The 13,015-nt window shown below is 38.4% G+C and overlaps 2 protein-coding genes across 5 annotated transcripts in view; one reads left to right on the forward strand and one right to left on the reverse strand.

Annotated features, from left to right (window-relative positions):
• The window catches only part of nup35 (nucleoporin 35), an 8,974-nt gene extending 5,850 nt beyond the window's left edge, over positions 1–3,124 (reverse strand). For both annotated transcript variants that reach the window (XM_050048447.1, XM_050048446.1), the window contains exon 1: positions 2,820–3,124. In XM_050048447.1, the coding sequence (XP_049904404.1) occupies positions 2,820–2,832 (13 nt within the window). In that variant the 5' untranslated portion in view covers positions 2,833–3,124. The remainder of the gene's footprint in view (positions 1–2,819) is intronic.
• Positions 3,125–4,831: 1,707 nt separating this feature from the next.
• The window catches only part of dnajc10 (DnaJ (Hsp40) homolog, subfamily C, member 10), a 19,873-nt gene continuing 11,689 nt past the window's right edge, over positions 4,832–13,015 (forward strand). The window contains exons 1-9 of one of the 3 annotated variants that reach the window (XM_050048430.1): positions 4,832–4,900; positions 7,964–8,219; positions 8,365–8,530; positions 8,680–8,730; positions 9,962–10,044; positions 10,493–10,624; positions 11,766–11,859; positions 11,981–12,058; positions 12,373–12,416. In XM_050048430.1, the coding sequence (XP_049904387.1) occupies positions 8,010–8,219; positions 8,365–8,530; positions 8,680–8,730; positions 9,962–10,044; positions 10,493–10,624; positions 11,766–11,859; positions 11,981–12,058; positions 12,373–12,416 (858 nt within the window). In that variant the 5' untranslated portion in view covers positions 4,832–4,900; positions 7,964–8,009. Of the gene's footprint in view, positions 5,212–7,963; positions 8,220–8,364; positions 8,531–8,679; positions 8,731–9,961; positions 10,045–10,492; positions 10,625–11,765; positions 11,860–11,980; positions 12,059–12,372; positions 12,417–13,015 lie in introns of all 3 variants that reach the window. The other 2 variants (XM_050048431.1, XM_050048428.1) reach the window with 2 other exon arrangements.

Genomic DNA, 13,015 nt, shown 5'->3' on the forward strand with positions numbered 1-13,015 from the left:
AGCGCTGGATCTGACAGCCTGAGCACATCGGCACAAAATGCTACGGCGTTCGAGATATTATTTATATCATGAGAAGTCAATACTTTCGGCAGCCTAAATCTTTTATTTAGAAACTATGGCGGGTCAAATTAAACTATAGCGGGCCGCCATAGTTTCGTTAATTAATGGGAAACACTGCCAAGGTGAAGAAAATACAAACCAAAGGTGACACTAATAAAACATAGGCATATATACACTGCCTGGCCAAAAAAAAAGTCGCCACCTGGATTTAACTAAGCAAATAGGTACGAGCCTCCTATTGGATAATTACTGCATGGGCGATTATCTTTCAGCTGGCAACAAGTTATTTAACCCCAACTGGTGCAATGAGTTGCTTCTCATTTCCTAAACAACCATGTCGAAAGACACATCCCGTGGTTGTGGAAAAGATGTTAGTCTGTTTGAGAAGGGTCAAATCATTGGCATGCATCAAGCAGAGAAAACATCTAAGGAGATTGCAGAAACTACTAAAATTGGGTTAAGAACTGTCCAATGCATTATTAAAAACTGGAAGGATAGTGGGGACCCATCGTCTTCGAGGAAGAAATGTGGCCGGAAAAAAATCCTCAATGATCGTGATCGGTGATCACTTAAACGTTTGGTGAGATCAAATCGAAGAAAAACAACAGTAGAACTCAGGGCTATGTTTAATAGTGAAAGTAAGAGCATTTCCACACGCACAATGCGAAGGGAACTCAAGGGAATGGGACTGAACAGCTGTGTAGCCTTAAGAAAACCACTAATCAGTGAGGCTAATCGGAAAAAAAGGCTTCAATTTGCTAGGGAGCATAAAGATTGGACTCTGGAGCAATGGAAGAAGGTCATGTGGTCTGATGAGTCCAGATTTACCCTGTTCCAGAGTGATGGGCGCATCAGGGTAAGAAGAGAGGCAGATGAAGTGATGCACCCATCATGCCTAGTGCCTACTGTACAAGCCTGTGGGGGCAGTGTTATGATCTGGGGTTGCTGCAGTTGGTCAGGTCTAGGTTCAGCAACAGTATGTGCTCAAAGAATGAGGTCAGCTGACTACCTGAATATACTGAATGACCAGGTTATTCCATCAATGGATTTTTTCTTCCCTGATGGCACGGGCATATTCCAAGATGACAATGCCAGGATTCATCGGGCTCAAATTGTGAAAGACTGGTTCAGGGAGCATGAGACATCATTTTCACACATGGATTGGCCACCACAGAGTCCAGACCTTAACCCCATTGAGAATCTTTGGGATGTGCTGGAGAAGGCTTTGCGCAGCGGTCAGACTCTACCATCATCAATGCAAGATCTTGGTGAAAAATTAATGCAACACTGGATGGAAATAAATCTTGTGACATTGCAGAAGCTTATCGAAACAATGCCACAGCGAATGCGTGCCGTAATCAAAGCTAAAGGCGGTCCAACGAAATATTAGAGTGTATGACCTTTTTTTTTGGTGGTGACTTTTTTTTTGGCCAGGCAGTGTATAACATATGCACTTAAACACATATATACCCGTAAGCATGCAGACATTAACACATGGCTGCACACATACACACACTCCCACACACACAATAAGTCTATCAACTGTCAGGAAAGGCTGCTCTGTAAAAGTAAGTTTTGAGACAAGATTTAGAGACGTGATCAGAGTCAGCTGATCTGATGCTCAGTGAGAGGCTGATCCTAAGCCGAGGAGTAGGAACTGAAAAGGCTCGACTATCCTTCGTCTGAAACCTGGACTCTGGAATAGTTGGAAGACCCAGACCAGCAGACCTGAGGGGCCTGTCTGGACGGTATGGTGTGAGAAACTCAGTTATATACTCCGGTGCCAGATCATCGAGAGCCCTTTGTGTTATTTAAAACACTTTAAAATGGATTCTGAAAGAGACTGGGAGCCAACGCAGGGAGGCCAAGATAGGTGTGATGTGTGAGGATAGTTGTGTTTTGGTCAAACTGAATTTTGAACATGTGGAGCTGAATTAGCTGATGTATAGCTCGGTTGTTTAGGCAGGGGAATGAGGCATTAAAATAAGTGCTACTGAAGGACAGAAGTGACCTACATTTAGAGATATTCCTCAGCTGGTAAAACAAGACTGCACAACATTCTTCACATGTTGCTCCACCGTCAAATTACTACAGTTCTGGATCCACTTCCAGACCAGCATGTTTAGTACAAGTTCATATTAAACTACTGAGTCTGAACCAGACATGTCAGAGACCACTTCAGTCCTGTTTGATGAGGTCTGTGTGTTTCAAATCACTTATTATCACAATGCACAGCGACTTCAGAGAAGCAGCCATTGGCAATTAACTTCTTGGATCTGAGGCTCAAAACAAAGCTCATTAAATAAATATGAAAAGAAATGAAAGTAAAAATGAGAATCTAAAACATAAATCAGTGCAGAGGATAAATATATACAATATATAGTAACTACAAATGGAATAAACAGTGATGGAAACAGGGGTGTGGTTAATATTTATGTGTAATGAGAAGTAATAAATATATAGATACAGAGATGTAAACAGGAAGTTAAAGTATATAAAGGCAAATGACAATACAATGATCCAAAACAACTGTGTGGTGACATAAATCACAGCAGCAGTAACATACATGAAATCTGTGCTCTCATTATTTTGCTGTCAGTCTGTGTGAGCATGATAAACACTTTGACACATTTATAACCCACTGATTGACTAACAGGTGTGTGTGAGCAAACAGATGATTAATAAATATGTTAATAACGGCAGAACACATAAATAAGCGGACATGAATAGATAGAGACCTTATAAAACCTTTTCTTTACCTTGTAAGTCCATCTCCGTTTCGTTACTTTCTGGCCGCGAGTTTCAAAAGTAGGAAATGACGCCAGGCAGGAGGAATGGTCGGCTAGCTAACGCAGCTAGCAAAGCTAACTGGTTTGTCTCTATAACTTACTGTCTTCAAGTTTACTCGAGTGAAGCTAAAAGCTAAGTTGTGGCATCTGTTTAGTTAAAGTTTAATGGTTTATATTTGGGTTTCTCAGTCCGCTGCAGTTTGTTTCTGGAGCTCAGAGCTGCTGGTGACTGGAGCCTGAAAGCACTGCAGCTAACTTAGCTAACTGAGTTCACTTCCGGCGCAGTTACACTGCGTTTTTATGAAGATGCGTTCAGAGAGGTGTGTTTTATACGTGATTTATAAAATCAGATTTAAACTACTTTGACAGTGATGAACTGAGGTGTCAGATCAGAGGATAGGTTCACATTTTTCTCACTCTATTTTAAAACAATACCAACATGCCCCCATATATACACTGAAGGGAAGAAGGCAAAATATTATTGATTTTTTTTTATTCTTTTTTAATTTTTTTTTAATTTTAATTTATTTTATTTTTAAATTAAATTAAATTTAATTAAATTTAATTTAACTTTATTTTATTTTATTTTTTTAAAACTTTTTTCTTACACTAACTGACAGGTACTTCATGTTAATATTTGGAACAGACAATTAAGTGTTCAGTGTTTGCTGAAACGATCAGAAAAATATGGAAAATAGTCAATTTAGTCATGTGAACAAATAAAATCAAATATACAGTTTACAACATATTCTCATTTAACACATTATTAGTTTAGATTAATTTAGTTTTTAGATACATAGATAGACTTAATTGTCATTCAAATCCACATGATCATCAGTGCACATAAAAACGAAATTCTATGCATTTGACTCTCTGAATAAAATATGGATAAGAATACATCTGTAGCAAATGTGCAAGTGCAAATAATTGAAAAAAAAAAAGGGTTTTATGTATGTTTAAGGTTTTATATATGGTTAACATGTGGTTTCCGGCATAGTTTGTGCTGTATGACAACTCCCAAAAAATACTGTTGTATACTCTTTCTATTTCAGTACGATCTCTCATAATTTGTACTTGATAATTGTTTTTTATGTCCAAGTATTATATATTTAGTTTTATTACATCCAGTGACAACTTGTAAATGTTTAACTATCGCTTTAAAGTGTCTGATTCTTTTTCCATTGTATCCAGAAGTTGCTCACAGTTTTTACCAGAGCAAAACAAATTCGTATCATCAGCAAACAAAACAAAATTAAACAACTTTGGCGCATTACAGATATCATTTATTTACATTATAAACAATTTTGGACCCAGCACTGACCCCTGTGGAACCCCACATATAACTCTCAACAAGTCAGACTTATTATTATTTTGTTATTGATATTACTATCGTGAAATATGATTCAAAGCTTAGCATCTAATCACTAAAATTAAACTTAAATTAGCTTGTTAATTAAGAAAAAGGAAAAACCATTTCCTAATATCAAGTTGAGTTGTGATTATTTCTAAACTAATGTCACAGTTGTGTCTGATTATTGGTTTATTTGTTCAGTTGTTAACTTACATTAATGCATTTATTATTGTGACAATTAATTTCACAAACCGATTTATTTCGTTAATATTTGCCATTTGTAATGCGCTGTTGGAATGTTATTTATAAACGTGCGGCCCTGAACGCACCAGTTGTATGTCATCGGAATGCGGCCGGTGGTTTCCGATGTTCGTCAAGTTACCGCAGCTAATTAATAACGTTCCGGTTAATGAAGCGTTTGTTTTGTCGAAATAAGAGCACAAAGCAAAACGAATAAATGACCAGCAGTGTATTGGCTTATCTTGTGAAGTGATTTTGACCTGATGTCTTTTTAACGGACAAATAATTTTATATCCGTTTTTCCTACAGTCTGCTGTCTTGTTTAATCTATCCTACTTTTATTGTGAAACGCTCTGACCGGAAGTGCGGTGTGTTGTTGTGTGTAGCTTGATGCCGGTCTGAGCCGGACCTTGATGCGGATCTTCAGCTTCAGGCTTTTAAAAGTTGAGACACGTCTGAGGTAACGAATCAGCTGTTTAAATCACATTTAAAGTTCGGTAAACGAAAGATAAACGTTAGCTTAACTTCGCTAACACGCTGCGGAGAGCTCGGTGTCGCGGTGAAGCTAATCAGCTAATTAGCTAGCAAGTTGTAAATAGTAGTTGCTGCTGACTGGAGGACCCTCAGCTAGCTAGCCTAGCTTAGTTTAGCTTAATCTCAGCTGCTCTGCCTCCTCAAGACTCACATTAAATCTGGGAAATACAAGGTTTGACCCTGTGGACACCCGGCAGTGGGAATAACCAGAGGTATAAATTTGTGCTTTGTGTCAAGGTGATTGTTACATGCGTTTACCACAGTGTTTTTACTTGTTATAAACATGTTATCTAACGTTAAGTTACCTGCAGAACTACATGTACGTCTTCTCTCAGAATGATCTGGAATACCTGTTTTTCTCTAATGCAGTAACCAAGTGTTACAATTACTATTAATAGCTCTGTGCTCGTATATGAGATGTTGTACATAAATCACAGATTGTTTTACCACTGAATAGAAAATTAGCCTTTTATTTTGAAAGTGGTTTCCAGTGATTACAAGCAGCTGTGTTTGAGTAGAAACATTTTCTAACATTAAATGCGATGTATCTACTTAAATGCCGTGACAAGATTTTGTCTGCTGTTGTGTTACACCCATTTCTTTCATGGGGAAATAGTTTTAGCATGAAGGAAGGGGGTGGCTCCTTTTCAAGGTCCACAAATCAGGCAAGAAACATGCAGTGAGGTCATTTATTACAAAATGAGAAACCTTAGTCAGCTCCATGTTGATATCATTTTTAGAAGCCACATGTGTCCCACATTGAAGGAGTCATTGGACAGCTGTAATCATCCGTCCTGTTCATACTGGTCCTGCAGTGATCCCTAAAGTCTACAGTCCTCGTTCCTGCAAAAATGCATGTTAGTTCAAGTAAATTCAATTAAAGTCAAGTCAGATTTATTTACAGAGCACATGTACAAACAACAAATGTTGACCAAAGTGCTTGACAAAGACATAAAACAAAACACAGGAATGATCAAATCAAACCAGCCATAAATAGGAGACTGTGAGTAAAATGAATAAGAGCATTTAATACTTTGACACAATCATAACATATAAATAGGATGCACAACCAACAAAATGAAACACAGCAACTACATGTGTGAAGCAGTGTGGTCAGGTATGACATCATAATGACTTGCAGTGAAATTTAGTCGTGCCTAGCTCCAGAAATGAGTAGTCAAAATAGAATAAAATATCAGCTATAGATTAAAATAACCAAACAAAATATGTGATAAACAAAAGACTATTTTACAAAAGAAACAATGAAGCAGTAAGAGACATCAAATGAAAACAATGAGTTTGAGTCAATTGAAACAATACTACAACATTTCCTCTGTGTCACTGTCGCTCCTCCAGTGCTCACCACAGAAACACAAAGATTAAATTTCATACTAAGATAACTTTTGGAAGGTACCAGCTTGCTTTGTCTAACTCAGACTGCTGAAGCCTCATGTTCACTTCAACCTAAGGCATGTTTACACAGAAAGACAACCACGGATTTTGAAATCTTAAATTGGAGTCACACTTGGATGTGGTCTTTTCACAGTTAATGTGGACGGGAGGAATGATTACCTTATGGGAGTATTGTATCATGTTAAACTGGGAAAATCTGGAGCATCTTTTAAATGACATGGCAAGATATTTAATGAGCCAAATTAACAAACAAATTTATGTAATTTTGGCTTGAAGGGGCCTCTCAATCCTACCAGAGGAAATAAGACAACAAAAATGGAAGTTCAGCTCTGCGACTTCTAACATATAACTATCACTATTCACTCTACCTACAGTGTTCATGGGTTTTTGCCTAATATTACAATCAGAATAAGAAATATGTCATTGATCCCAGAGGGGAAATTATGATTGGTTACAGTCACTTCGATGTAAAGAATAGAGAAATATAAGATGTAAGAGTATGAAATAAAAGTATGTAAATATAAAGCAGTACAATTAAAATAGAATCTGCATTATGCTACAGTGTTTAACACTAGTGCTTAAGATATTAAAAGAATAAAAATAGAATATATATCGTCACTGTGCTGAGGCTGTAAGGGAAATGTAACTATACACCAGTAGAATAAAACAAGAATAGAAGAAGAGTAAACTTTAGAAATATGTACAGTTATGTGCGCGATAAAGTTGTAAATAATATTTTGATGTGGGGCAGCAATAAACTGGAACAAACATCTTGTAGACTAGTTGTAAGAATGTTGTTCTTGCCGCCAGCTGCCAACCTGAGCTGAAGGTGCAGTGAGGTATAAAGTTAGAGAGGGTGGCAAGCAGACGTTCCCCTGGCCACTCCCATGCTCCGAGCCAATCCTCCGCAGCCACATGTGCAGCCAGGACGTTTAGAGACGCAGAGAACAAAGCAGAGCAGCCAAAACAATTAGGGTTTAAAATTAAGAGTTGTAACTCTGACGTTTGAGTCATTTGCATATAGGGCTGCCACTAATGATTATTTTCATTGTCGACTAATCTGTCGATTATTTTTTCGATTAGTCGTCTAATCATTTCATCGAAAAATGTGTTAAAATGTTGAAAAATGTCGGCGTGTCTCTCCCAAACCCCAAAATTACGTCATCTAATGTCTTGTTTCATACTCACGCCAAAGGGTTTTAGTTCACTGTCAGGGGAGAGTGTGTAAAGCTGCCAATATCTGAACGTAAGAAGCTGCAGTAAGAGTATTTTGGGTACTTTATAGTACTTTTCTATGAAAAATGACTCAAACCGATTAGTCGACTACTAAAATAGTCACCGATTATTTTAATAGTCGATTAGTCATCGATTAGTTGACTAATCGTGGCAGCCCTGTTTGCATATCATACAATAAACTAGTGACTGGAGGATGTTAATGGCTGCAGGGTTGGGTAGACTAGTTATATAATGTCCTGTCTTCATCACACAGCAGTGCACAACTCATCTGCACAACAACAACAACAACAACAGCAACAAGGAACAAGGAAGCAATAATGTTCATGCCTTTGTGTTCCAGCTGATCCTGACCTGCACTGCTGACTGTTGCACTGGGAGGACTTGTGATGGGGCACAGGGTTGTCCGCGGGGTTCTGCGGCCTCGTCCTGCCCAGCTCATGATGCCACTGTTGCTCCTCATCGTCCTGCTGGCGGCAGTTTGGGCAGAGAGTCAAGACTACTACAGTCTGCTGGGAGTCAACAGGGAGGCGACGACCAGAGAGATACGACAGGCCTTCAAGAAGCTGGCGCTCACCATGCACCCCGACAAAAACCCTGTGAGTCGCTCTGAGAAACCAACAACCATAAGCTCGGATACAACCCTCAAACCACAAACCCCCAGTTAAACCTGGAAGTACCCAGAATCCCTGATGACACTCCTGTCAGTGTACAGAATGCCCTAATGAAAGTGTTGTGTTTTAGGGCGACGCCACAGCTCATGAGAAGTTCCTGAAGGTGAACCGAGCGTACGAGGTTCTGAAGGACGAAGACCTCAGGAAGAAATATGATAAATATGGAGAGAAGGGGCTGGACGAGCAGCAGCAGGGAGGACGCTACGAGAGCTGGAACTACTACAGATATGACTTTGGTGAGTCTCTGTTGTGAGAGTGATGACGCTGCAAGACCACCACCCTTTGTTTGTGTTTGTGTTTTTGAATCGGACATTAAAATATCGTCTTTGAAAACAATAAATGCATTTCAACGTGAAGAAAAACTGAAATGTGTTTTTCTGTCCAGGTATCTACGACGATGATTTGGAGATCATCACGTTGGACAGCGGGGACTTTGGTAAGAGCTGGTTTTATTTTCACACCTCCAGATTAACTTTTATTTGCCCGTAGTTTATCAGTGATTTCAGTATGGCTGGATCCTACATATCCCAGAATGCAGTGCAGTATTGCATCTATCATAAACAAAACAACAAACATGGAGACAGACACAGAGCTTGGATTTTGATGCACGTCTATTCCTGCTTTATACGGTACTGGTGTTTGGAGCAGCCAAAAAGGAAATGGAAATGGAGGAGGACTCGCATTTCAGCCATTAATTTATCACACATCATATCTAGTCAGTCCTAAAATGTTAAGTAAAACATTCCCATATTAGGTTTGCTAAGAAGTGCAATGGATTTTTGCTCAAAATGTTTTTGAGTTTCACTGCACAAAAATTCAGAGGTGTACGTCCAAGCCATACGACAGCTTCTTGAGCCTTTGTGCTCAGTGCACAACAAGTGATGACATTATTTTCTGGCGCGCGAAGCTCACGCTGGGGACACTATAGCTAGCATAAACCATGCTTTATTATGCAGGTAAAGTCAACTCAAATAACACCGTAACACATTGAAAACATCTTCGTTTTTGACTCTTAAATTAAATAAATAAATGTTTTCTTCAGAGGTTTGCTAAAAATTTTTATGCAATCCTGTTCAGAGATTCTCAGACTGTGAGAGACTGTGTTTTTGAGAAAATTTAAAGGAGAATCAACTCAAGTTTCATCAAAGAACATTGATGATTGTCTGATATTTGAACTTTCATAAAAAAAAAAAAAGTCGCACTAGTAGATGCTGGACTTTTATTTTTGGTTTAACCAGGTCTTAGTAGAGCTGCAGAGAAGATGACAAGACAAAAACAGTAAATAGTGCAGTTAAAAAAACTGCATTTAAAAATACTTTTTGGTGGATGTCATTTTAAAAGTTACACGTCTCAGTGCATGCAGACTGAAAAAGGTATTTCAAGCCCTGCAACTGTAACATGTATGTCGTTTTGATCTCTTTTTATTTGTGCTCACATCTACGTCCCTCAGAGTAGAGCAGCTGTACAACTTTATCCAAACTTTAACCTTCTCTCTGCTCACACAGACACTTGTGTGTTTGCCTCTCCTCAGCCTCAGTAGCTGTCTCGTGGCTGTGAGACCATAAAGCCACCAAAACATGATTGCTATGTGAAAGCGCAGACGTGGCAGGTAGACAGGTAAACACGCGATGACTGTTGTGTGTGTGTGTGTTACTGTGTGTTTTCAGAGGCAGCAGTGAATTCTGGAGAAATCTGGTTCATCAACTTCTATTTCCCACGATGCTCACATTGTCACCAGCTGGCACCGACGGTAATATAACACTAAAATACATAATGAATACAGGTGTTTGCTGCCGACTGTGGCCTTTATGATTCTTGATTTTCACTGGAATCTGCAGGAGCCTTTGCTGTTTATTTAGGAAATTGCACAAATGAGATCTGCACACTGTCAGGCTCCAAAGAAATAGTTTATTTCTGCAATATTACCATGTACATGATCGTCCTCAGGCCTGTTTTGTTAACTCCTGAGGCAGATCTTGTCGATCAAAAATGTTGCTTTGCAAAGAGAAATAAAGTATTTATTTGGAGCCTAACAGTGTGCAGACCTCCTTTGTGTCCTGCAGTGAAGTATTTTTTGGCTGGATGTGTGCACACTTGGTCCCTCTTATTTTGGAAGTTGGACATTTTTTCAGCATTCAACAGACTTTTGTCCGTCTGTCTTTCTGTGTGTCTCTCTAACTAATGCGTCTGTCTCTCAGTGGAGGGAGTTTGCCAAAGAGATGGACGGAGTCATCAGGATTGGAGCGGTGAACTGTGGAGACAACAACCATCTGTGCAGGAGTAAAGGCATCAACAGCTACCCCAGTCTGTTTATCTTCAGAGCAGGACAGGTCTGTTTACTCAGTGTCTCCTTATTGATCATCTTTAAATGTGGAGCAGGAACATGTTCTGATTTTTAACCACATCAGCTTCTTTTCTGCCTCTTGTTTTCATCTCTATTTGAAGTGATCCATATCTTCTTGTTTCTTACACTGGAAACAACCTGCATGAATAAAATTCAGCAATAAGCAAAACCTGCAGATTCAACCAATGACAGCTCACTGGTACACTTTTGGTAAAGAGCTGAAGTGCAGAGTGTTCATGTGTAATATGAAGCCGCGGCATTTAATAATTTAATAAATTATTTGATCAATGGAAGATCAACTGTCATTTAATAATTTAGGTTATTTTTCAAGCAAAAATGAAAAAATATAATAAAATAAAATAAAATACAAAATAAAGTAAAATACAATACAAAATAAAATTAAATAGAATAAAATACAAAGTACAAAATACAGAATAAAATATAAATAAAAAAAAACACAAAATAAAATAAAAAACAAAACAAAATAAATCAAAATAGAATAAAATAAAATACATAATAAAGTAAAATACAATGCAAAATAAAATAGAGTAAAATACAAAGTAAAAAGATACAGAATAAAATACAAAATAAAATAAAACAAAATAGAATAAAATAAAATAAAATAAAATAAAATAAAATAAAATAAAATACAAAACATAACATAAAATAAAATATTTCCTGGTTCTCAAATGTGAGGATTATCTGTTTTCCTTGGACTTATATTTCAGTAAATTTAACAGTTTTGGGTTTGAAAATGTTGGTTGGTCATTTTATGAAGTCACTTTATGCTCTAGGAAATTTTAATCAGCTTGTCTCACTGTTTTCTAAAGTTTTCTAAACCAAACAATTCATCGAGAAAATAATCTTGAGATTAATTGGTAACGAACATAATCGTTAGTTGCAGCCAGACTATAATATTATCAGTTTACTCCGTGCTTATATTTTTTATTCTGCCATTTCTCCCTTTGGAGTTAGAAAGAAAATAGATCTGCTTTTACTTGTCTGTTATGTACATACGTTACATGTTGCCTTGCTGTCTGAATCAACCTCACTCAGCTGAGTTCTGTTAACTCAGCACTAGAGCAACATGTTTAGCTATCATTAACATTGTGTTTGTCTCTCCATAGAGACCAGAGAAGTTTAATGGGGAACGCTCTAAAGACAACTTGGTCCGCTTCTCCATGAAGTTCATCACAACCACCGTCGCTGAGCTCTGGCAAGGTGAGCTGCTCTGAATTATTCATCATTTATATCTCTGTTTATTCATCTTCAATCTGATTATCAGGCTCGTTTGCATGGTTCTGTGTGTTCTGACCTGTGGGTGTGTTTGTATTTTTATCAGGTAACATGTTCAGTGAGATAGAGAACGCGTTCTCGTTGGGGCTCGGCTGGCTGATCACCTTCTGCTCTGACACTGGAGGTAACACACGAGCACATATGAGGGTTTTTTTCATGCCTGAATTTCTGCATTTCTGATTATCAGTTGAAACATCCAGTCACATACCGCTCTCTGTATGTCACATACACAGGTATGTGTGATGTGGCACAGATCCATTAAAGATGTTACGTGTCACGTTATCACATTACGTGTCTGTGTGTTCCATGTGCAGCCAGTAAACAAACACACACACATTATGAGACACTCAGATATTTACATACACTCTTACCTCTGGGTATATAGCTGATTATGTCGTGTAGTAATAATGTCCTGGAATCTCTCTCTTTCTCTCTCAGACTGCCTGGAGCCAAGAACAAGACAGAAGTTGGCAGGGATGTTGGTGAGAACACAGTAGTAGTATTATAATAGAGTTGGATCTCTGACAGGTCACTGAAGTCGTTATCTGTGCTCTCTTCAAAGCCACCAGAATCTTTTGACAAAAACAATCATTTCTCACAGAGCACAGGGGTTTCTAGTCTACCACTTCCTCGAGTCGTGACTTTGTGTTATCGTCTGACTTTTGGATTTGAACTAATGCCCCGTTAGTTCCCTGGTGGACGCCCCGTCCACTGCAGAATGTTACACAGCTTCCATGCCGATCAGGGGTTTAGAGGAATACGGCTGATTCAGAAGACTGATAATACATAATTGACCTATGGCTAAGCCACGCCCCCCTCCACTCACTCGGACAAACTATCAACATTCAGTGACCGGCGCTATGGCAGGTGTCACAGTACACGGCATTTCACAAGAGGCAATTGATGATTTTTGGAGACATAACGATCAGATGTCATTGAGAAGTAACCAAAAGGGCCTAAACTACGCATTGGAGGGATATATTCATCATTTTATTGTTGAGAAGGTCGATGAAAAGCTTAAATTACAAGCCAAAATTTACAGGTCACAGTGTACGCTTGTGAACCGCATCTCGTTGCCGTC

This window comes from Epinephelus moara, chromosome 7 (genome assembly GCF_006386435.1).
Source record: "Epinephelus moara isolate mb chromosome 7, YSFRI_EMoa_1.0, whole genome shotgun sequence".
In the NCBI taxonomy this organism is placed as follows: Eukaryota; Metazoa; Chordata; class Actinopteri; order Perciformes; family Serranidae; genus Epinephelus; species Epinephelus moara.